At 41.3% G+C, this 25,403-nt stretch overlaps 1 protein-coding gene across 2 annotated transcripts in view; it reads right to left on the bottom strand.

Moving 5' to 3' along the window:
* WDR19 (WD repeat domain 19) overlaps positions 1 to 25,403 on the bottom strand; it is a 47,240-nt gene that overhangs the window by 18,651 nt on the left and 3,186 nt on the right. The window contains exons 5-24 of one of the 2 annotated variants that reach the window (XM_058192543.1): positions 24,638 to 24,753; positions 23,236 to 23,351; positions 22,749 to 22,829; positions 19,917 to 20,029; positions 19,137 to 19,310; positions 18,124 to 18,194; positions 14,508 to 14,680; positions 13,857 to 13,971; positions 12,783 to 12,889; positions 11,856 to 11,978; positions 9,881 to 10,030; positions 8,848 to 8,995; positions 6,231 to 6,435; positions 5,979 to 6,138; positions 5,169 to 5,279; positions 4,931 to 5,040; positions 3,843 to 3,900; positions 2,980 to 3,126; positions 2,218 to 2,300; positions 953 to 1,036 (exon numbers count right to left, since the gene is read on the bottom strand). In XM_058192543.1, the coding sequence (XP_058048526.1) occupies positions 953 to 1,036; positions 2,218 to 2,300; positions 2,980 to 3,126; positions 3,843 to 3,900; positions 4,931 to 5,040; positions 5,169 to 5,279; positions 5,979 to 6,138; positions 6,231 to 6,435; positions 8,848 to 8,995; positions 9,881 to 10,030; positions 11,856 to 11,978; positions 12,783 to 12,889; positions 13,857 to 13,971; positions 14,508 to 14,680; positions 18,124 to 18,194; positions 19,137 to 19,310; positions 19,917 to 20,029; positions 22,749 to 22,829; positions 23,236 to 23,351; positions 24,638 to 24,753 (2,445 nt within the window). Of the gene's footprint in view, positions 1 to 952; positions 1,037 to 2,217; positions 2,301 to 2,979; positions 3,127 to 3,842; positions 3,901 to 4,930; positions 5,041 to 5,168; positions 5,280 to 5,978; positions 6,139 to 6,230; positions 6,436 to 8,847; positions 8,996 to 9,880; positions 10,031 to 11,855; positions 11,979 to 12,782; positions 12,890 to 13,856; positions 13,972 to 14,507; positions 14,681 to 16,016; positions 16,088 to 17,019; positions 17,188 to 18,123; positions 18,195 to 19,136; positions 19,311 to 19,916; positions 20,030 to 22,748; positions 22,830 to 23,235; positions 23,352 to 24,637; positions 24,754 to 25,403 lie in introns of those variants that run through there. The other variant, XM_058192542.1, reaches the window with a different exon arrangement.

The following is a 25,403-nucleotide window of genomic DNA, read 5'->3' as shown; positions in this document are numbered from 1 at the left end:
TTGTTTGCTCAGTCTCTCCGGGCATGGTGCCAGGGCTGGGGGCTGGAGGCATGCTAGGCCATTCGTCTTCACTATCAGTCTCTGGCTGAGATAGCAGGAGATGGGAGGGGCCCGGCTGCGGAGAGGGGGGCGGGCGAGGCCCAACACAGGAGAAAAATACCTTCCTATTTACAGCAGTGTCCTTGGAAATCCAGGAAGGCCAGGGTGCGAAACAAGCCCCATTTGTCAAACTGAAAAAGTGATCGTCCGTCCCCCTTGGAGCAGGGTGGCATAGAAGGAAAAACCTTTATTTGTGTTGTGTTGCTGCATTTGTGCCCAAGGCAGGCAGAATTTCAACCACAACGTGGCGCTCATTGTTCGTCTAAAAGCAGTAAAAACCTGCGGATGTTGTTGTCGTGTCCCACTCCTCCGCTGACGGCCGGGTCAGGGAAATCCGAATCAGGCGTGTCTCTGCAGCTCTGCCAAAGTCCTAGCAAAGTTCTCAAGGCAGGCAGGAGACCAGAAAGTGACTTCAGCAAGATAAGGTAGACTTTGCCTGACTCAGAGAATGCCAGAAAGCAGATCCTTTATATAGGCCATGGGGTGTGGCTCCATGACTCAGCACTTATCCAGGCCTGCCCCTCCCTTCCTTCTGTCGCCGCCGCCTATCAATTCTCCTGAAGCGAGGGTCACTCCAGTCTGCAGCTGTTGGTAATTGACCTTCCTCAGGCTCACATGCTGTGGGGGAGGGGTCTAGTTGCTCCGTTTGCCTGGGCATGGAGCCAGGGCTGGGGGCTGGAGGCATGCTAGGACATTCCTCAGCGTTCGGAAGCAGATAAGATGGGCCCGGCTGCGGGGAAAGCGGACGAGGCACAACAGTTGTGGCTGAACATTTAATCCCGCTGAGCGCAGCTAGACCTCATGACTGCTGGTGTAGCAAACATATTGGAACATTAAATCTAGGAAAATGTACCTGCCATCTGCTTCCTTTGCTTTGGCGTATTGAAGGTGTATTTTTGGCGAAGAGACATGCTGAAGCAGCTCACCAACTTTGGCCCTAAAACAACAGGAATAAATTATATTTTATAAGTGGAATTAAGTAGGCACATTTCTCGGTTTAGTTCGGTTCTACTCATTCCATTGGATCAAGAATAAAGATAATTTACATTACGAGTCTCAAAACTTGATATTTTTTTTAATGTTTGTAACAATTTTATTAGTTTAGGATACAAAGTACGAAAAAAATACAAAAGTCTCAAAACTTTAAAGGTGACGGTGAAAGGAATGTGACTTCTTGTTTAGATACAGGTTGTCCTTGACTTACAATTTCGAAGTGACAAAAAAAGTGACTTTTTTCAAACTTTCAACTGTTGCAGCAGTTCTGTGGTCACGTGATCAAAATTTGGCCACTTGGCAACTGACTTGTATTTATGACGGTTGCAGTGTCCTGTGGTCTCCTTTTGCGACCTTCTGACGAGCAAAGTCAATGGGGGAAGCCAGATTCCCTTAAAAACTGTTTTAATAATTTAACAACTACAATGGTTCACTTAACAACTATGGCGGGAAAGGTCGTAAAATGGGGCAAAATTCACTTAACAAATATCTCACTTAGCAGCAGATATTTTGGGCTCAATTCTGGTCATAACTCAAGGACTACCTGAATGAGACATTACTCCAAGAACTTATTTCAATGGGGTTTTAAAATTGGAGAAAACAGTTAGCATAATTGTGTGTCTTGACGCAATAATGCCATGGAGCAAGGGTGCCTCACATCAAGAGCTATTTATTATAAGTTTTTAGACAGTTACGAAATGCCTATTTTCAAAATCAATGCTACTCTAGAGACATTTATTTTGTTATGCATCACCCAGATAACAATAGTTAACTGAGCAACTGAGCAACAAATAAATAAATATGAATAGTAAAGCCCCAGTCTGGGTCAGGACACAATGACAGACATTATTCCAGTTTTATATCTTGAACCTCTCCAGAACTTCTGGGATAAAAATAAATAAAATAAAAATGAAATCAAGTAGAGTGCGCCAATACCCCTAATTCCAATTTCTGAGCCTGTAAATTTGCTGCAAATGAATTGCACGACACAAGAAAATTAGAATATTATAAAGTATTCCTGGTCTGAAAGGCAAATAATAATAGAAAGGATATGGCAGTTTGATAATCCAGAAAGTCAGCAAAACCGTCCCGACTTTCTATCTGCAATTACATAATAACACTTACCAGTTTTTGCATCGTATGTAGACTGAAGCTGCCTTGTCGAAATATTGTCCTTTTTCATAAAGCTGGGCAGCTTCTGAAAATTGCTAAGGTATAAAAAAAAAATAATACAGATTTTCAGCTTAGCATAATTTATTTTGTGAACATTTTCTTGGTCTACAGCTGGAGTGGGGAACTATGGTCCTTTTAACACTTGTGGACTTCAACTCCCAGAATCTTTGAAGCAGCCATGAATTCTGGGAGTTGAAGTCCACAAGTCATAAAAGGGCCAAGTTTCCATGTTGGCTCGCTCAGGAATTCTGGGAGTTGAAGTCCACAAGTCATAAAGGCGCTATAGTTTCCCACCTCTGGTCTACAGGTAATGCTCCACTTTGAAATTCATTTAGTGACCATTTGGAGTTGCAACAGCACTGAAAAAAAGTGACTTTTGACTGTTTTTCTCACGACCACTGCAGCATCTCTGTCGTCACGTGATCAAAATTTGGCCGCTTGGCAATTGGCTCATATTTATGACGGTTGCAGTGTCCTGGGGGGGGGGGGGGAGATGTTACGTGATCCCTTTTTGTGAACTTCTGACAAGCCAAGTCAATGGGGAAGCCAGATTCCTTTAACAACCATATTACTGGCTTAAGCACTGCTGTGATTCGCTTAACAACTATGGTAACCAAAGGCGTAAACTGGGTCAAAATTCACCTAACAAACTGTCTCGCTTAGCGAACGGAAATGTTACACCAGGAATAGTTGTAGTACTGTATATTAACTTACCTTCATACTCTCCAGAATAGCTCCGCAGTCTTTTTTTAACGTTCGGCTAGGATGTTTAATGGCCTGGTTAACGCCGCGCCGAATATCTCCCATACGAATCGCCATCTGCGCGACTCCGGCCAGGCAGGCCTCATCATGTTCTTGGAACTGACAATCAAGAGAAAGACGTAAAAATTGCAACCAAGCAAAAAATGCTCCATTAAAAAAAAGTCCTGTTAGATATAGAGCCATACAGGTAGTCCTCTCGACTTACAACTTACTAGCTTAACAATTGCAAGGATTCACTTAATAACTGTGGTGAGAAAGGTCATAAAATGGGGCAAAATTCACTTAACAACTGTCTCGCTTAACAAGAGAACCACTGGGCTCAACTGCATTAACCATTAGCACTTCCTTCATTCAGAATTATATATTCTACTTCGCCTACAAAAATGTATTGGTTCAAGTACATTTGTTCACACTGCATGTAAATAATACCCATTCTGAAATACACCTTCTAAAGAAAGATTATTTTGTTTCTCACAGAAAGAGGTCTCAACAAAAATACTTATTCTAAAAATCACTATTTGTAAAAATAGTGATACAAAACATAATTGAATCTAGCTAAGAACCAACTAATTTTCTTTGACAAATGATTAGACAATGGTGTTTATGTTAAAAAAAATCCGGAAATCATAAGGTTTTATTCACTTGCAAATATCTAACATGGTTTGCTTTAATATTCACAGGTCAAAGGCCAGAAGCTTTTCTAACATCTCCACGGCACAATCAATTTTTAAATTATTTGAGATCTTAAACCATAAAGTTAATATAGTTAGACATGTGAATATCCCACCCTGAAGCCATCACCAAGAGTGTATTACCTTATTGTTGCCCGTGATGCCTTTTTCATAATGGGCCAAAGCATTCACGTAATCACCCCTAAAATTAAAAGTCAGCCATTTTTAGAATCTTCTCAAACGTTACAACATGAAGAAGACATTGCAAGAGATTCCAGCGGGAGCGTTTTGAAAGACCCCGGCGACAGTAGTAAAACTTGGAAAGTGGTGTTTGCGTTTATGTTTATGTAGTGTTTATGTGCTTTGTGGGTTGAATGTTACATCACATACAAAATATACATCCCTATCTTTCTTTGTATAACGCAGAGGTCCGTGGCCTATTCGGAACTGGGCCACGTGGGAAGCGGCCCGGTGTGCAGGTGCAGTTCTGTTCACGTGAGGGCAGACCGGTGTGCAGCGGATACACAGCTTCACTCATGCGAGTGCCGGTCCACCACTTGTACGGCTCGGTTCCCCTCTCCCCCTCCTCAGCTGGGCCGCCAAGCCACAATGATTTGGGACAGCTGGTACAGGGGACAGGTTGTGGTCCGCTAGCAGCCTGTGGACCTGGCAGCAGTCCTGGAGGCTGGGGAAGGCCCGGATGAGGGCTCTGCGTCGGAGGCAGAGATGGGGCCAGGGCCATCGGGGAGTGATGCCCAGACTCCGGAGCCTCCAGAGGCCGACAGTAGTGAGGCAGAGGAACAGGAGGAGCCTGTTCCTAGTGCATGCATGCAAAGAGCTGCCAGAAGGCAAGAGCAGCTCAAGCAAAAAGGACGACTCGGGAGTAAGGCCAGGAGATGAGTGGCCATTCCCATAAGGCTTAAAAGAGCATCAGGGTTCTTTGTAGAAAAGCAACATTGATTCCAGTGCTTCTTGTCAGCGTCTCTTGAACTTTGTGGAGTTTTTTGCCAAGAAAAGTCTTTGGCAGGTTGCCAAAGACATCAAAGGTTGGTGATAAGGTCGAAGGACTGTTTTTGCTTTGATTTAGTTTGGACTAAATTAAGTCAGCTGTTCTAATAAAGTATATTTGTTTTTGAACTGATTGAGTGTACTACTACCTACTTGGGCCTGGGTCACAACACTATCAAATTTGTATGTATCAAATATCTTTAGCCATTTCAGAGGGAACATACGTGAATTCCAATTGCACAGCATACTCCTTGGATATGAAGGGGATCTGGTCTGGTGCCAAACGTTTAGCAAGCTGAAGCGCGCTATCCCACTGCTGCAAATCTCTCCTCATCTAATATCACAAATAGTACAGATTTTAACCAATTACAACTACCTTTCCCAAAAGCAAATGCAGTGTATTTTTTTAAAAAAGGGAAAAAAATGACCCCCAGGGAAATATCGAGTGGTTTCAACTTTTACCTCAAGCGCGGCAGTGGGAGAAGATGATGCCAGATATAAATCTTGAGCTAAATTAAAATTATTGGTGTACATGGCAAGATGTCCCGCTAAAAGATTGTGTTCTTCTATGCTCTGAAAAGGAAGACGTGGAAAAGCTCTCAAATTTTATTAAAATGAATGTAGTTCTGTGGGTAATTATGATTATGTAGAAGTAAAAAAAAACAACTAATGAAATAGAGAAACCAATAACTTGTGAGTTGTGTCCCAGTGAGGCAAGTGGCATGGGAAGGGAAGGGAAGGGAAGGAACAAAGAGCAAAGCAAAATAAAAGAGGGGAGGGGAGGAGAGAGGAGACTCAAATATAATTTCTCAAAAGGCACCTAAACTGTTTTGGTTTTTTTTTTTGATGAAGAAGATGTTTCGCTTCTCATCCAAGAAGCTTCATTGGTACTGGCAGGATGGTGGGGGCTAGAACCAATAAAGCTTCTTCGATGAGAAGTGAAATGTCTTCTTCTTCCTCAGGGAAAAAAACAGTATAAAGTGAAGAAATGTGCTGGATGAGAATGATGGACAGGGAATCATCAAATTAAGAGATTTCGAGAACATTTGAGCTTTGCTTGGTGTACGTTATTTTCAGCACAATGTCTCAATGTCACAATGTTATTTTTATTGCTAAATTATCCCCTAATGGCATTTTTTTCAAAATTTTAAAATATTTGCACTTGGGCTGGGCAGTAAATTAGCACTATCCCATTCCTGTACCATTTTATGAATTAAAAACAACAATAACAACAAACCAGAATTGTCAATTCGTAATTGCAGAAATCCATACCTTGATTTGCTCTAAGGACATAACCATTCCAACATTTCTGTTTGTCCTGTACACCCGTATTGCAAATTCTACTTCCATGTGATGAAGGCAGGCCTCGCCTAGCTCATTCCAACTGGACAGTTGGTTCAGATGTTTGCATATCTCCCAGGCCTCGGAAAACCTAGGTCAGGTGAAACCAAAAGTAACCATGAGGCTGAGCCCTCCTTCCTACGTTTGAAAACATTCCGCGCTGCGATCAAGGGATGAACTCACCTTTTCAAAAGTAAAGTCTGAGTTAGCATTTGTTTCAATTCGTCGCAGCCCTGGTCTTTTAGAGTGCCCAGGAAAGTGTGAGTGTTAAGGAGGATACTGTTGGTTTTCCCACTGTGTGTCTGACAGGTTAATTCTCCATTATATAAGAGCAGAGGTTTGTGGGAATAAGGAACTTTGGTTGTTCCTGCCAAGATCACCTTAGACCCTGCGAGAAAAAATGAAATACATTTGCAGTTCGTATAAAATGACCTCAAAACCAAAGGATTATATTCCGAAGAAAAAGTGCATTGTTTTCAGTTTCTTACAACCAGTCTTTGCAAAACTCTATGTTAATGCAAAAAAACCTCCTGGAACTTACTATCACCTATGGTGGACATGTCCTAAGGCGAAAAAAAATTGGTCCAGAATCAGAAACTTGACAGAAGAGATAAGTGGACATAAGGTGGACTTGAAACCAGAGACGTTCTTACTTGGGATACTAACCAGAACTTATAGTAAAGATATTCAGTATTTGATATTACACATAATTACGGCGGCAAGGATTGCCTAAGCACAGCTCTGGAAGAATGAAAAGATACCAACAAAAGAAGAAACAATCAAGAAAATTCTGGACTGTGCAGAGATCGATAAATTAAGGAAAGAAATAAAGGAAAAGGAAGAGACAGAATATTATCAAATATGGACCAAATGGTGCAAGTGGTTGGAGAATAGGAAAACTGAATAAAAAGATGGAGAAGAGAAGATAACAAATGTGTAAAATATTGTAAATAAATGAAACTAGATGTAAAGGGATGATAAAGTCAAAGTTAGTAAAAAAGAAGAGAAAAAGGGAATGTATAAAGCAGAAAGTTGAAGGAACGAAACCGTCATGTAAAAAGAAAACACAGATTAGGTGTTTACGTTATGGATGTTTGTGTTGTGTCGTCGTAATAAAACCAATAAAAACTTAAAAAAAAAAAAGAATCAGTCAGGAATGAAAACTACCTATGCATAAATGCTGCTCTGTTGCTAAAAATTATATAGCCGTAAGTCCATTTGTGGTTGTTTATAAACCATGATTCATAATAATGTGTAAACCTAGCACCGAGGTTTAGCACAGGGGTGAGCAATTCATTTTCCCAAGGAGACATATCAGAAACTGGGACTGTTATGGAGGGAAGCCGCCACTCCCTTGCTGCCGTTGTGACAAAGGGCCAGATGGGGTCCACAGGTTGTAAAATGCCCTGTTCTGGTTTAGCATAATACGTGAATCATTCTAAGAGGTGACAATGTCCACTAGAAGGCAATATGGAATTGACGAGATCTCACTCATCATCTTCAGGCTGGTGCTTTCGGCTTCGTGCTTGTGCGACGCCGAAAGCACCAGCCTGAAGATGATGAGTGAGACCTCGTCAAAACATCGCCAAGATACTCTCAACCTTAACACAGGAAAAGACCCGAATATGCCAAGACCTACACACACACACACACACACACACACACATATATAATGTATATATTGTAGGTCTTGGCATTTTCGGGTCTTTTCCCATGTAAGGTTGAGAGTATCTTGGCGACGTTTCGACGAGGTCTCACTCATCATCTTCAGGCTGGTGTCTTGTATATATATATGTGTGTGTGTATGAATGTATATGTATGAAGGAAGAAACAGCTGCGATCACACATTGCTCCCAGAAGCACGAAGCTGAAGCCTGAAGATGACGAATGAGACTTCGTTGAAACGTCGCCAAGACACTTCCAATTTTACACGGGAGAAAACCCGAACAACCAAAGACCTATATATATATGCAGGTTTTATATATATATATATATATGCAGGTTTTGGTATGTATGGTATATATATATATATATATACCATACATACCAAAATATATGGTATGTATAATGGTATATATATATATATATGCAGGTTTTGGTATGTTTGGTATATATATATATATATATATATGCAGGTTTTGGTATGTTTGGGTCTTTTCCCGTGTAAGATTGGAAGTATTTAGGCAACATTTCGATGAGATCTCACTCATCATCTTCAGGCTTTAGCTTTGTTCTTATCTGAGCAAAGAACATAAGAACATTTGCTCACATAAGAACAAAGCCAAAGCCTGAAGATGATGAGTGAGATCTCATCGAAACGTTGCCTAAATACTTCCAATCTTACATGGGAAAAGATCCGAACATACAAAAACCTGCATACATATACCCGTGAAAACCTACAAAAACAAATACACACACACACACACACACAGACATATACAAACACCCATATATATATATATGTGTGCCTTTTACAATGTTAAAGTGTTTAATAATATTAATATTTGTTGTATGCATTATTTTAGCTTCGCTGAACATCATTCAAATATGATGCAAATATAACACAATAAATGAGATCAGAAATTCTAGTTCCTCACTGTCACATTATTATGATAAATAAGGTATACAAACTAGCACCTTATTATATGAGGGTTTTTTTCTCTCCTCATTCTTGCATCTTTTTCTGTCTTTTTTCTAATCATAATCCTTCAAGCCGTGAAATTCTGGGAAATTCTTGTTTCCTTATATTACCCTATAAAACTCTAAGGATCATTTGGAAATAATAAAACAGCTGTAATACCTTGTATGGTGTCTTTATGAAACACGTATGTGTATATTTTGTTATCGTCAAAGACCACAAATACACCCTTATCCAGTGGCCAGTTTTCCCACAAAATGCCTTTGATGGTTGGTTGCAAATTTGGAATTTCAAAGGCGGTATCAGTCACCTGCAAAGACAGCAATGCAAAATTAGCTTGTTAAATAAAGCCAATCACCAAAGTTTTAAATATATGCTATATGACAATTTTTAGAGGAATGAGATAGGTATAGCTCCCATTTCTGAGTTCACACGCTTAAAAGAATTAGGAAAAAAATTAATCTCAGTTTACGGATCTCAATAAAAGCATCGTGGTCACAAGGCAACAGGAACACAAACTTTGTTCACAGAGATAAAACAAGGTTGCTTTATTTTACAGTATCACATTCCATTGTTAATCTCAAATGGGCATTTCAGTGTTCTGTAGTTATATTATCTGTAAACAGATATATTTTATCTGAAGTGCATTTTAACCTTATCAATTGTATTCCAACCTAGAACCAAAGCCGTGATATTGAACTCTATTACATCATGGTCATTTTGATGCATTATCTACATACTTTAGTATCAAAAGAATCATTAAATGCTTAATATCCATTTCGCATGTATGCAGACCAGGAATATAGATATTCCTCGACGTACGACCACAATGGAGCCCCAAAATTTTTGTTGCTAAGTGAGACAATTGTTAAGTGAATTTTGCCCCATTTTATGACCTTTCTTACCACGGTTGTTAAGTGAATCACTGCAGTTGTTAAAGTTAGTACCATAGTTGTAAATGAATCTGGCTTCCCCATTGATTTTGCTTGTCAGAAGGTGGCAAAAGGGGATCACATGACCCTGAGACACACAATGGTCGTAAATACGAACCTGTTACCATGCGTCTGAATTTTGATCATGTGACCACGGAATGCTGCAAGGGTCATTAAGTGTGAAAAATGATCATCAGTCAGGGCCTTATATATTTTCAGTAGGTTTCTACGTGCATAAGTACAAAGGAAATGGAATGACTTACAGGACAGTAAACGAACCCATCACTTTTGGCATCAACAAAAACTAATTTGGTTCCGTTGGGATCTGGGAAGATTTTTTTCACCCCAACCGAATGCTGATACTTATTGACATATTGCCAGTCTTCAATGTAAAAATACTGAATAAGGCCAGTCTGGGGAGAAGAAAAGGAAGAGAGAGTAAACAAGCATAATAGTAAGAGATGAATTTATCAAAATGTAAACCATATGATTATAAATGTATCATATAAATGTCTATATGTGACTTGCAAAAGACTTTAAATCTGAAAAATGTACTGAATATCAAATATATAGACCAGTGATGGCTAACCTTTTTGCCATCACGTGCCAGGAGTGGGGGCGGGGCGGGGGAGAGTCATGCATGCATGTGCCCATGCCCACACCCATAATTCTATACACCCCGCCCCCACGCATGCGTGTGCGACACCCCCCCAAGCTCCCCCCATTCCTGGCATGCAATGGCTTGGTAGGTCCATTTTTCTCTCTCACCAGGCTCCAGAGCCTTTCTAGGACCCTAGGGAGGGAAAAAACGGCCCACCCACCCCCAGAGGACCTCCAGAGGCCGGAAACAGCCCATTTGCGAACTTCCAGAAAGCTCTGGAGACTGGGGACAGCAAAAAAGGGGCCTTCCAGTTCCACCAGAAGTTGGCAAATGGGCCATTTCTGGGCTCCGGAAGGTCGCCGGTGGGTGGGGAAGGCCATTTTCGCCCTCCCCTGTCTCCTAGAAAGGCTCTGGAGCTTGGGGAGAAAGAAAAATGGGCCTTCCCCACCAGCCCCCAAGGCCCTCTGGAGGCAGGAAACAGCCTGTTTTCCTACTTCTGGTGAGCCCAGAAGGCCTGAAAATCAGCTGGCCGGCACGAAGCTGAGCTTGTGTGCCCACTGATATGGCTACATGTGCCACCTGGGCACGTATGCCATAGGTTCGTCATCACGGATATAGACAGTACCCTTCAAGATGTATATATAGTAGGATACCTTACTATCAGAATAGGAATTAAGACAGTAAAATTAAAGGCGGTTTACAGGCAGTTTGGTCTATCAGGTGTTATCTGTGGTATCTACAGGTGGTCCTTGACTTATGAACACAATTGAGCCCAATAAGTGAGACCGTTGTTAAGTGAGCTTTGTCCCATTTTGCAATTGGCACCCTTTCTTGCCACAGTTCTTAAGTGAATCACTGCAGTTATTAAATTTGTAACACCGTTGTTCAGTGAATCTGCTCTTCCCCATTGGCTTTGCTTGTCAGAAGGTCACAGAAGAGGGATCACATGACCCCAGGAGATTGCAACCGTCATAAATAGGAACCAGTTGCCAAGCCTCTAAATTTTGATCATATGAACACGGGGACGCTACAACAGTGCTAAGTGTGAAAAATGGTGACTAAATGAGAGGTTGTAAGTCAAGGACTACCTCTATTTACACAAGATGCAATGTAGGTTCTAGCACAGCGGTTCTCAACCTGTGGGTCGCGACCCCGTTGGGGGTCGAATGACGATTTGCCAGGGGTCGCCTAAGATCATCGGAAATATGGGGAATATACTTGTGAGTCGAAGAATCGTGCTCCAATGGTTGACTCCACAAGCAATCACTCCCAATCGCTAGCCTAATCTGGCTTCAGGCGCGATAATAGGGGAGGAGTCTCCGCTTTAATGCCTCCGTCCTCAAGGCAATCGCAAGCAGTTCAGATCACTAGCCAATACGGCTTCTGGCGCGATAAATTCAAAAAAACAGTTTGCCGCTTTTCCCCCCCTTCTGCGGCTGCTGAGGCGCGCTGAGATCGCTGCAAAAATAATCTTACGGTTGGGGTCGCCACATTGTGGGGAATTGTATTAAAGGGGTCGCAGCACTATAAAGATTGAGAACCACTATTCTAGCAGTATGCCAAAAGATGGCAATAATATACGTAGCAAACAACACTGCTGTAATGAATGGGGAGAGTTGAAATAGATCCATACTTACATCAGTCCCGTAGATGAGGAACTCACTAGTTAAACAATGGCACAGAATTTTACTTTTATCATCTGTATCTGGGAACAGCCTAGTCTCCCGTTCCTCCTGAGTATTTGACGGTTCACTTTCTATCTAAAACAATAACAAGAACTTTTGGTTTCGGAATAATAACCTAGCAGGTTTTATTCATGCCTAATTTCAATTTAAGGAAATCGGCAATCAACTTAATCTTATCCTTTTTTATGGAAATCACAAACTGCCCTAAAAACCTTCAGATTTTTCAAACCAAACCAATTAGAGGAGTGATGGCGAACTTTTTCGGCACCGAGTGCCAAAACTGGAATGCATGTGTGCGGGCGCATGCCAGAGTTCTGGAAACTCGAAGACAGCTGGCCGGCATACGCATGCACACCAGCCAGCTGGTTTCTGGGTTTCTGGCGCTCCGGCGCACGTACGCATTCACACTTTCTGGTTTCAGCACATGGTGGTGAAAAGTTTTACCATCACTGACATAGGCTATATTGCAATATACTTGGTCTTTGGGTTTCCGGCGCTCTGGCACACGCAAAGTGCACTGGAAATCAGAAGAGCAGCTGGTGATGATGCGAGTGCCCACAGAGAGGGCTCTGCGTGCCACCTCTGGCACGCATGCCATAGGTTCGCCATCACGGAATTAGAGCTAGGTTTTTGACCTGCAATTCTATCATTTCAACTCACACGTTCTAGTGAATCTAGCTTCCTGTTTTCTCTCCTCTGACAAATTATTCTGGAAAATGTAATTTGGCTTTTTCACCTCGACTGGAGTAAAAGTAAATTTACTGTCATTTGTGATATAAGAGAGGTTTCTGGCTCAGCTTTCTGCTTGCAGCTTAAATGGGTCTCTTTATCCATACTTCATACAAACGACAGGCGATTCAAAATTCTTAACATACTTACCATATGCAACTGGACTTTACCATCAAAAAGTGCAGCAGCATAATCAGAATTAAGACATATACTGGCAACTGTTCCCAGATATTCCATGTCCTTGAGCTTTTTTACTCCTGCAAGAAAAAAAAATTAAATACTTTTAAAAAAAAAAATATCAAAGCAATTTAAAATACCGCTGAACCTTTGATAAGCGTAGATTGAACCTGTGAAGTTTACGACTGTCTAACATCTGCAAGGATGAGATATAACAGCCTCCAGAGTGACAAAATCTGGTAGAAAAGTACAGGTAGTCGTTGGATTACAACAGTTCATTTAATGACCGTTCAAAGTTACAGCGGGACTGAAAAAAGTGACTTACGAGTGTTTTTCACACTTCCAAACATTGTAGCATTCCCCACGGTCATGTGACCAAAATCTGAACCCGCGGCAACTGACCCCTATTTATGACGGTTGCAGCGTCCCGGGGGTCACAGGATCCCCCGTTTGCGACCTTCTGACAAGTCGAAGCCAGATTTGCTTAACAACTGTGCTACCAATTTAACAATTGCAGCGATTCACCTAAGAACTGTGGCAAGAAAGGTTGTCTCACTTAGCAACAGAAATTTTGGGCTCAAGCGTGGTCGTAAGTTGAGGGCTACCTGTGAAAGTAAAGGTTTCCCTGTCAGTCATGTGCTCATCTCCGTTTCTTGGCCAAAGGGAGCCAGCTCCAAGAAAAATAATTTCCGTGGTCATTTTGGCCAAGCATGACTATATACGGCAAAGGCGCCTGGAACGCCGTTATCTTCACACTGGGGTGGTACCTACTAATCTACTCGCATTCGCGTGCTTTCGAACTGCTAGGTGGGCAGGAGATGGGGGCAAGGAACAGGAGCTCACCCTATTGTGCGGAACACGGGTTTCGAACCCGAGTTGCCAGCTCTTCAACTGGCAAGCTCAGCGCCTTTAACCGCTGAGCCTTTCCATCCCTCCACCCCCCAGGTAAAAAAAAACAGCATAGCATAAAACAACCAAGATGGCATTTGATAAGCTGAACAATGAAAGCCTCCTGAGAAATAAGGGAACCAGGGATGATGTACTTACTGCTCTCTCCGAGGACATAAAACCATGCCCGGTTATTCATGCCCACAGCTAAGTGGTACGGCCCAACGGCAACAAAGTTGGGCTCAACTTCAACAGAAACTCTTATCGGTGGTTCCTGCCATGACAGACAGAGTAACAGATTAAGAGTTGGAAGGGACCTTGCAAGTCATCTAGTCCAACCCCCCCGCCCAAGCAGGAGACCCTATACCAGGGGTGTCAAACTCACGGCGTCACGTGACGTATCGCAACTCCCCCCCCCTTTGCTAAACCAGGCGTGGGCATGGCCAGCGCATGACGCATTCGGCCCACGTGCCGCAAATTTGACAGCCCTGCCCTGCCCCATTTCTGACAGAGGGCAGTCCAGTCGCTTCCTGAAAGCTTCCAGCGGTGAAGCTCCCACCACTTCCAAAGGCAACTTCTGTTCTATGGGTTGATTGCTCTCTGTCAAAAAAAAACACCTTATTTCCAGGTTGAATCTCTCCTTGTTCTGTTTCCATCCATTATTCCTTGCCTGGCCTACAGGTGCCATGGAGAATAGCTTGACTCCCTCCTGTCTGTGGCAGCCTTTCAAATGACCACATGGCTTGTCCTGAGGACTGAGGAGGCTAATTTATCCCACCTGGAACTTTATAAAGGAATAAAGCATCGTACACTTTCAACGTAGTTGGCCACCGTGACCTCGAGAAGGGAGGTGAGGTAGGCGATCCTTGTGCCATACGAGGCCCCGAGGATGGGAAGGTTGGTTAAGAACACGTGGATAAATCCTCGCTTGGTAGACACCGCCAACAACTGTCCATCGTCCGTCCATGACAACTGATCTAGACCTACAATATTAATGATATCACATTGAATAGTTACCTTTGTCTTGAAAAGCCAAAAAAATAAAAATAAAGGTCATATGCAAAAGTACACTTTCAAACCCGTACATGAGCTGCTTTTGTCTGGATGTTGTAATTCAAACTCATCCAGTGACAGGCCGATTAGAAAAGATTCTTAAGGAATAACTTTTATCATGTGTGTGCTTGATTTGCTTACTTACAGTATAAGTGTATATCCCCCAACAGATTTTACAAAAACGCATTTATAAAACTAACGTAAATACTTAAATATGAAAAATCTCCGACGCTCTAAAAGGACATGGTAGAAAGGAAGGTTTAATCCCCCTGCCAAATAGCCATGAAGAGGGAATTTATCTCGACCTCAACCGCCATTTATTTCACACTAAGTATCCCATCCTTAGAAAAATCCTAACTTGGTGGGATCTGCAAAAATGGAAATCCTGCAGGATGGCCTGAACAGAAAGAGGCGGTATTGTAGGTAGTTTGGGCCTAAGATACGTGTTTGGTTATGATTTCTTATTTATTGCGCAGAAACAGATCTTCTTACCCTTAATTACGGTGCAAAGGTAAGGAGGAGTCCTGGAATTCCTGAGCTCTGCTGATCTAATAATTCTCTAAAATTGGGATAACTTGCACTGGTACTTCGACTTCCCTTCACATACCGAGAGGAAGAAATTGAAATTCCCAGCTTCCTAGAGAACCTGACTTTGGAGATGCTATAGCTGTGTTGGCTAACCTTTTCGGCCCCACATGCTGAAACGGGAGCACGCGTGTGGGAGCGCCAGAAACTGAAAGAGCAGCTTCCCAGTGCGTGCGCACGAGAGCCCTGGAAACCAGAAGAGGAGTTCCCCAATGCACCTGCATGCGCCAGAAAGCTGAGCTGCCAGTTTCCGGAGTGCACAAGCGCACCGGTCGCCTGGTCTTCCGGTTTCTGGCACGCATGCCCACGTGAAGATCACCTGGCAAGCGCGCATGTGTGTGTTGGAAGCAGGAAGAGCAATGGGTGATGGCTGGCGTGCCCAGAGAGATGGCTCTGCATGCGACTTCCGGCACACGTGCCATAGGCTCAGCATCACGGTGCTATAGCTTCAGTAAACTGTCTTTTTTTTTTTTTTTTTGCTTTATTCCAGTGTTAAGGGCCCTCTAAGATTTGTTATTAACTGAAAACTGAACCAAATGGCAGGATGAAACATGTGAGGTCGCATCTGATACTGCTCCTTCTCAGTCCCCCAAAGACTCCAAAGGCATTGAAAAATCAATCTTGCTTAATCCAACACAAACAATTAAACTGGCAAGCTATCAAACCGGGAAGCTGTCAAACCTTTATTTTCATCCTCTAAGTTTATGATTGCGCACATTTCCGTCAGATCTGACAAGTTATGGATCTTGACGCTACAATAAAAAGAAAATCGATTTCTTCAGTACTCTCACTTTCACAATATATTGGATACCATCAGTTGTGTAAACACAGAATTTTCTGAGAGCTGCTTTCAAAAATTGAGCCATGACCTGAATGACTGAGAATCTCCACAGATGTTACCATCTATGGAGCTTCTCAGTCATCCAGGTCATGGTTGTCTCAAAGGTGCTTTTTCAAAGAGGCAACTGGACTTTCTGATTTTTCTCGGAAGGTGTTTCACTTCTCATCAAGAAGCTTCTTCTGCTCTGACTGGACGGAGGAGAATGGAAGGGTTTATATTCCTTGCAGACAGCTGGTCATTTGCATCCTTTTAGAGGGTCGTTGAGGCCACTTGAGCTTTGTCTATGTCCTCGGGTCCTTTTCAAGAGGCACTGGACTTTCTGATTTTTCTCGGAAGGTGTTTCACTTCTCATCAAGAAGCTTCTTCTGCTCTGACTGGATGGTGGGAATGGAAGGGTTTATACTCCTTGAGGTCAAATCGTCCATTCCTCCCATCCAGTCAGAGCTGAAGAAGCTTCCTGGATGAGAAGTGAAACGTCTTCAAAGAAAAACCAGAAAATCCAGGTGCCTCTTGAAAAAAGCACCTTTGGGACAACTGGTAACATCGAACTTAAAAAAAAAACCTTTCACAGCTAAACCTTTAAATGGTGAGAAAATATGCAGGCAGTCTTTCATTTGGATATTAGCTTTGTTTAGGCTAGCAATTCTCAACCATTTGGGTCTCAGGAACCCTTTCCATTTTTAAAAAAGAGTGAGGGTCCTACACAGCATTGGTTTATGTGTTGCCTTCCTCTGTATTCTGCATATGTACAATTCTAAAGTATTCAGGGCAACTCTTCTCATAACATTAAAAAAATTCTGCGACAACAGTACTTCAGTTATTTAAATGACCTTTAGGCCTCACCAGTTATCTCCACATGATGCAGCTTTGTTTAATGATTCAGTGATGGCAATGCTGGCCAAGGAATCCTTATGATCAGAAGCTTGGAAGATCTCATGGCCAATCTCTTGAACCTGCGTTGAAATCACCACAAAGTAGCCCAGCGAAAAACCAATCATGATATAATTTTCACCGTACCTGCAAAAACAATAAACAGAACCAAAAATAAAACCGCTCAGGCGTCATAACTCCTGATAGAAATAATGCGGAGATCTTAAATTGTAAAATGATTGTAGAATTGAACGTGAACAGAGAAACAGAAAAATTATCCAAAAATTAAGCGACATTTATACCAAAAGTTAAGGTGCTAAGAGAGGCCTTTTCTTTTCAAGGCTATTACATTTTAGATTGTAAAGTATTCAGGGCAACTCTTCTCATAACATTAAAAAAATTCTGCGACAACAGTACTTCAGTTATTTAAATGACCTTTAGGCCTCACCAGTTATCTCCACATGATGCAGCTTTGTTTAATGATTCAGTGATGGCAATGCTGGCCAAGGAATCCTTATGATCAGAAGCTTGGAAGATCTCATGGCCAATCTCTTGAACCTGCGTTGAAATCACCACAAAGTAGCCCAGCGAAAAACCAATCATGATATAATTTTCACCGTACCTGCAAAAACAATAAACAGAACCAAAAATAAAACCGCTCAGGCGTCATAACTCCTGATAGAAATAATGGAGATCTTAAATTGTAAAATGATTGTAGAATTGAACGTGAACAGAGAAACAGAAAATTATCCAAAATTAAGCGACATTTATACCAAAAGTTAAGGTGCTAAGAGGCCTTTTCTTTTCAAGGCTATTACATTTTAGATTGTAAAGTATTCAAATCTTTTTATTTATTATATATATAATAATTTTTGCTTTATTCCAGTGTTAAGGGCCCTCTAAGATTTGTTATTAACTGAAAACTGAACCAAATGGCAGGATGAAACATGTGAGGTCGCATCTGATACTGCTCCTTCTCAGTCCCCCAAAGACTCCAAAGGCATTGAAAAATCAATCTTGCTTAATCCAACACAAACAATTAAACTGGCAAGCTATCAAACCGGGAAGCTGTCAAACCTTTATTTTCATCCTCTAAGTTTATGATTGCGCACATTTCCGTCAGATCTGACAAGTTATGGATCTTGACGCTACAATAAAAAGAAAATCGATTTCTTCAGTACTCTCACTTTCACAATATATTGGATACCATCAGTTGTGTAAACACAGAATTTTCTGAGAGCTGCTTTCAAAAATTGAGCCATGACCTGAATGACTGAGAATCTCCACAGATGTTACCATCTATGGAGCTTCTCAGTCATCCAGGTCATGGTTGTCTCAAAGGTGCTTTTTCAAAGAGGCAACTGGACTTACTGGTTTTTCTTTGAAGACGTTTCGCTTCTCCTCAAAGAAGCTTCTTCAGCTCTGACTGGACGGAGGAGAATGGAAGGGTTTATATTCCTTGCAGACAGCTGGTCATTTGCATCCTTTTTAGAGGGTCGTTGAGGCCACTTGGAGCTTTGTCTATGTCCTCGGGGTCCTTTTTCAAGAGGCAACTGGACTTTCTGATTTTTCTCGGAAGGTGTTTCACTTCTCATCCAAGAAGCTTCTTCTGCTCTGACTGGATGGTGGGGAATGGAAGGGTTTATACTCCTTGAGGTCAAATCCGTCCATTCCCTCCCATCCAGTCAGAGCTGAAGAAGCTTCCTGGATGAGAAGTGAAACGTCTTCAAAGAAAAACCAGAAAATCCAGGTGCCTCTTGAAAAAAGCACCTTTGGGACAACTGGTAACATCGAACTTAAAAAAAAAACCTTTCACAGCTAAACCTTTAAATGGTGAGAAAATATGCAGGCAGTCTTTCATTTGGATATTAGCTTTGTTTAGGCTAGCAATTCTCAACCATTTGGGTCTCAGGAACCCTTTCCATTTTTAAAAAAGAGTGAGGGTCCTACACAGCATTGGTTTATGTGTTGCCTTCCTCTGTATTCTGCATATGTACAATTCTAAAGTATTCAGGGCAACTCTTCTCATAACATTAAAAAAATTCTGCGACAACAGTACTTCAGTTATTTAAATGACCTTTAGGCCTCACCAGTTATCTCCACATGATGCAGCTTTGTTTAATGATTCAGTGATGGCAATGCTGGCCAAGGAATCCTTATGATCAGAAGCTTGGAAGATCTCATGGCCAATCTCTTGAACCTGCGTTGAAATCACCACAAAGTAGCCCAGCGAAAAACCAATCATGATATAATTTTCACCGTACCTGCAAAAACAATAAACAGAACCAAAAATAAAACCGCTCAGGCGTCATAACTCCTGATAGAAATAATGCGGAGATCTTAAATTGTAAAATGATTGTAGAATTGAACGTGAACAGAGAAACAGAAAAATTATCCAAAAATTAAGCGACATTTATACCAAAAGTTAAGGTGCTAAGAGAGGCCTTTTCTTTTCTTTTCAAGGCTATTACATTTTAGATTGTAAAGTATTCAAATCTTTTTTATTTATTATATATATAATAATTTTTTATTTATTATATATATATATATATATATATATATATATATATATATATATATATATATATATATATATATATATAAAATAAATAAAAATTATATTAAAAAATTATATAAAAAATATATAATCCCTCCAAATCTAACTAAATAAAATAACCAAAACTCAAAACTCACTTTTAAATTATGAATTAAACTGCCATAGTTTGACAGAGTGGGTTTTAGTTCACAAAAACAAAACAAAGTATATTCATTTTTAAGTTGCTTAAACAGTGCTCTTTTTTGTTGTTGTTGTTGCAACTGACCAATACAATCAACTCCAGAGAAACATTATTACTTTAGGGGTTACTTACAATTTGTAAGCTACTATCTTTCCATAACGTTTTTGAAATGCTAGTTCAATTGGCTTTTCTGGATCTTTGAAGTTAAAAAAATATAACGTTTTTTGTCCAACTACAATGCACACCTGACAAAAAAAGGAGAAAGGTTACTGAAACAAGAATGTTTCCAATACAAATAGCCACACTTTCTCTTATCTCAAAGGTGCTTCCAAAACTTCCAACAATTCAACTTCCTTGGTTTTTTCTTAAAGACGTGTCACTTCTCATTCAAGAATCTTCTTTGGTTCTAACTACCTTTCTCAATAGAACCAGTAAAAAATGAATATAAAGAACAAATCATTAAACTTTATTAATGTTAAAGCCGAACTGAAATAACATCAGAACCAAGCTTGAAAGATCGACAAATACAAAGAATTTTTTGTCAGTCCAAAATCTTTTGTATAAAGATACTGCCATATCACCTATAAAATCTGAACAAGACATCAGGGGCAAAAGTCACGTGGAAAAAAAAGAGGATGATTGCAAATTTTTTTTAAAAAAATATATCTCAATCATACAACTGGGAAAAACTATAGTTTAGTGGCAAAATATTGAATATACTTCACAGGCAAAGCTTTGCAGGTTAAACTCCGCGGAAACAAGCTGCCTTATTAAGAATCAGGGCAAGAGAGGTTGGTTTTGCTCATTTCAAATGTAATTTCAAGTGGATTTTTCAGCGTTAACTTTTTTTCTATTTTTCTTTTTCAGTGGTCTTTCATTTATTTATTTATTTATTTATTTATTTATTCAAATTTATATACCGCCCTATCTCCCGAAGGACTCAGGGCGGTGTACAGGCATTTAAAAGACATATAAATACAATATAAAACAATTAAAAAACTGATTCTAACAAGCCCGTAAATTTAGAATTAAAATATCAAATAAAACCCAATTTAAAACCAATAATTTAAAATCTAGCTCAGCCCTGCACAATTAAATAAATACGTTTTAAGCCCGCGGCGGAAGGTCCGGAGGTCGGAAAGCTGACGAAGTCCGGGGGGTAGTTCATTCCAGAGGGTGGGGGCCCCCACAGAGAAGGCCCTTCCCCTGGGCGTCGCCAGACGACATTGCCGCGCCGACGGCACCCTGAGGAGACCCTCTCTGTGAGGCGCCGGGTCGGTGAGAGATATTCGGTAGCAGTAGGCGGTCCCGTAGTAGCCCGGCCCAATGCCATGGGCGCTTTAAAGGTGGTTACCAAAACCTTGAAGCGCACCGAAAGCCACAGGTAGCCAGTGCAGCCTGCGCAGGATGGGTGTTATCACGGGAGCCCGAGGGCTCCATCTATCACCAGCGCAGCCGCATTCTGGACTAACTGCAGCCTCGGATGCCCTTCAAGGGAGCCCCATGTAGAGAGCATTGCAGTAATCCAGGCGAGACGTCACGAGTGCGTGGTGACCGTGCATAGGGCATCCCGGTCCAGAAAGGGGCGCAACTGGCGTACCAGGCGAACCTGGTAGAACGCTCTCCTGGAGACGGCCGTCAAAAGGTCTTGTAGAGACAGCCGTTCATCCAGGAGGGCGCCTAAGGTGCGGACCCTTTCCATCGGGCCAATGACTCGCCACCGATGGTCAGCCGCGGATTTAGCTGACTGTATCGGGATGCCGGCATCCACAGCCACTCTGTCTTGGAGGATTGAGCTTGAGCCTATTTCTCCCCATCCAGACCCGTCGGCCTCCAGGCACCGGGACAGCACTTGATAACCGTTGGGGTGGTCCGGTGTAGAGAAGTACAGCTGGGTGTCATCCGCATACAGCTGGTACTTCACACCGAAACCACTGATGATCTCACCCAGCGGCTTCATGTAGATGTTAAACAGAAGGGGCGAGAGGATCGACCCCTGCGGCACCCCACAAGTGAGGCGCCTCGGGGCCGACCTCTGCCCCCCCGTCAACACCGACTGCGACCGGTCGGAGAGATAGGAGGAGAACCACCGATAAACGGTGCCTCCCACTCCCAATCCCTCCAACCGGCGCAGCAGGATACCATGGTCGATGGTATCGAAAGCCGCTGAGAGGTCTAATAGGACCAGGGCAGAGGAGCAACCCCTGTCCCTGGCCCTCCAGAGATCATCCACCAACGCGACCAAAGCCGTCTCCGTGCTGTAACCGGGCCGAAAACCGGACTGGAACGGGTCTAGATAGACAGTTTCATCCAGGTGCAAGGGAAATTGATATGCCACCATACTCTCTACAACCTTCGCCGTGAAGCGAAGGTTGGAGACCGGACGATAATTACCTAAAACAGCCGGGTCCAAGGACGGCTTCTTAAGGAGGGGCCTCACCACCGCCTCTTTCAAGGCGGCCGGGAAGACACCCTCCACCAAAGAAGCGGTCGTAATCGCCTGGAGCCAGCCTCGTGTCACCTCTCGAGTGGCCAGCACCAGCCAAGAGGGGCACGGGTCCAGTAAACACGTGGTGGCATTCAACCTACCCAACAACCTGTCCATGTCCTCGGGAGCCACAGGGTCAAACTCATCCCACACAATATCACCAAGACCGCCCTCACGCATCTCGCCCGTATCACTGCAATCTTGGTCCAGACCATCCCGAAGCTGAACGATTTTATCGTATAGATAACCGTTAAACTCCTCAGCACGTCCCTGCAACGGGTCAGCAGATGAAGCAAGACCAGTGTACCCTGTTTCCCCCAAAATAAGACCTCCCCTGATAATAAGCCCAATCGGGCTTTTGAGTGCATGGCACTAAGGCCAAGCGCTTATTTCAGGGTTCAAAAAAATATAGGACGGGGTCTTATTTTCAGGGAAACACAGGTAATATAGTTCCAGCATGGTCATTAATAACCTACTGTGGTCTCATTTCCTCCTGATTCTTCATCTGTCTTCATCTTGACAAACTGCATATTGCTGGGGTCTTCTCTCACTGCTGTCTGCAAGAATAAGATTCCAGATTAACTAAATTTATAGTATCTCTTTGTAAAAAAGTATACTAATGGGAAAATGAGAGAAGCAGGGCACTAACATGTGTATCAAGAAATTGTCAGCAACCATTTGGAGGATATTTTAAACGCCAACTGGATTTTTGTATTGTTCTAAGATAGGTATATTTAATAATTCAGTTAAGGTGTATTTCATAATTATAGTTACCCGATGGTGATGTTTTGCATTAATCACCTGTAATTTCAAAACAAATCCTAAACTGATTGAGGCATTGATTTGAGGTATAACTGTTTGGGGATTCCTATAAAGAACTCACACTGAATAAATAGAGGGAAAGTGCAAAGATTTCCTATTTTTTTTTATCTCTTGCACGTAAGAAAAATATAAGTTTATTACCACTCTGATAGTGTCGCCTTCATGGTTGCTAATCGTTATTAATTTGTCTTCTCCGCCTAATGCAATTAATTTTTCTTTGCTCCAGCAACCGCATGTGATCCGTTTGGTGTGCTTGCCTGGTAAAAGAAGACAGGCAGAAAAATCTTCAACTTTTTGCTTCTTAACAACTATTACAGCCCGAGGCCAGCTTTCAAACAGCTTTAGAACGAGAAGACACATTTGAAATGCAGAGAAGACAAATAAAGGGCCAAATCTAAAGGGCCAAATCTGGCCATTTGTAAAGGCAAGAACAGAGTATTTATTCATAAAAGGAGAAAAATGTAACTAGTATTTCAGATAATGCCCAGGAACATGAGATTATTTTTTTCTATATTACAAAATATAATATAAAATTAATTCTATAATTATTTAAATAGTAATTAACTTTGTGAGTTAATTACTTTCTGCTTTCCCCCCCCATGCTTAAGAGTCTGTTCTCAAGGAAAATACTTGAGAAACCTGCCTTGTCTCCAAAATATGGACTGAGTATGTTCTTGACTTGTAAAAGCGAAAGGGCTGTGATAAATGCCAAATGGATTACAAAAACAAAGATCTGAACTAGTCTAAAAATGATTAATCAAGATATTTGTCTTTCTAATCCAAAAGCTTGGAACAGCTTTCAACAGAATTAACTAATGAAACTTAAACAAAGGAATGAGAGAAAGATTCCAAAATGAATGGGGAAAAAAAAACCACTAAGCCAAAGGCATAACCTGAAAAAGATAACTATCTAAATATTGCTCTGGAGATCCTAGTCTCTGCCAATTTGTTGTAGGATGGTAAAAATTAATTCCCAACTTGGCTTTTCTAAAGGAAATGTCCCCACTTTTATTTACTCCATCGAGATATTCCAGTGACCAAATGCTGGGAGGAAAAAAAATGCAATTTATATGTCAGCCTGAACATTCCACAACCTTCTTGGTAAAAGAAATGCTGAGATAACGTGGGAATAAATCATTTCTGTTTTTGTTTCTGAACTGAGTGATTGTAAACAGTTTTAAAGCACAACTTTGTGTGCAGCCACACTCTTGAGCTGTTGATCTATTGGATATAAATTACTTCTCCCTTGCATACATTTGCTTTTGTGGGGTACTTGTGCTGACTTTGGCTTTTTTCTTGCAGATGTTTCATTTCCAAAGTAGGTAACCTCATCGGGGCTAGTTTGGTAGCGAACCCTACATGTGGTATGAAACATCTGCAAAAATACCACCCAGCTCAGAGAAAACGAAGAACCACAGTTCAATCCCGAGCTACAAATATTCTCTTCTATTGGTAGCACATTTGCTTTTTACTGACTTAAACCTGTTACATTTTAAATACCACCCTTCAGAAAACCCTTCTCTACAGTTTTCAAGCTACTGACCAAGGATAGGAATCTTGCGGGAAGTCTGACGGTTATATATTAGTACATTTCCTTTAGCTGTTCCAGCAACTAGTAAGGCTTCAGTTTTTGACCAACACAAGAAAGACATTGGTTCCCTGAAATATAAAAATATAATAAAAATAAGCTCTGATCAATTAAACAATATTTAGCTGATTACAACTTTATTTTTGAGGAATCAACAGTACAACAAAAAAGCCCCTTTATCAAGATCAGATCAGGTTACTAACATTATTCAGTTATAATTAAAGTAATATAAAATGGAGGATAAACTATGTGCATAATATTTATCAACAGTTCTTGGTGTGAATTATTCATAAAATTAACAGAAAAGAAAACAGAACAATAAAAGACTCTCATATCAAACCCCATACCTTGAAATGACCAAGTTCAAACTTAACATTTGCATTTGGATAAATTCTTTAAAAATACAGATATTGCCCTTGCTTAAAATTAATTGTTCTTTTAAGAGAGAAGGAAGAAGTGAAATAAGATGAAGGAAAGAGATAATAATCCAAGGAGACGACTTTGGAGAAATTATCCTTAAACCATTAAGACAACAAAAGGAACCGTTTTGAGACCAGAATGAAGGGAAAGTATTTTAAAAACAGACGGAACCTGACTCCTTGAGGTACAAGAGGAAGGGAAGGAAAACACAGGTACACTTGCATGAATGTAATGTAATGTAATGTAATGTAATGTTATGTTATGTTATGTTATGTTATGTGTTATTTGCAGGAGAAACTCT

This window comes from Ahaetulla prasina, chromosome 8, assembly GCF_028640845.1.
Source record: "Ahaetulla prasina isolate Xishuangbanna chromosome 8, ASM2864084v1, whole genome shotgun sequence".
Taxonomy (NCBI): domain Eukaryota; kingdom Metazoa; phylum Chordata; class Lepidosauria; order Squamata; family Colubridae; genus Ahaetulla; species Ahaetulla prasina.
This window is presented reverse-complemented; position numbering and strand designations above follow the sequence as displayed.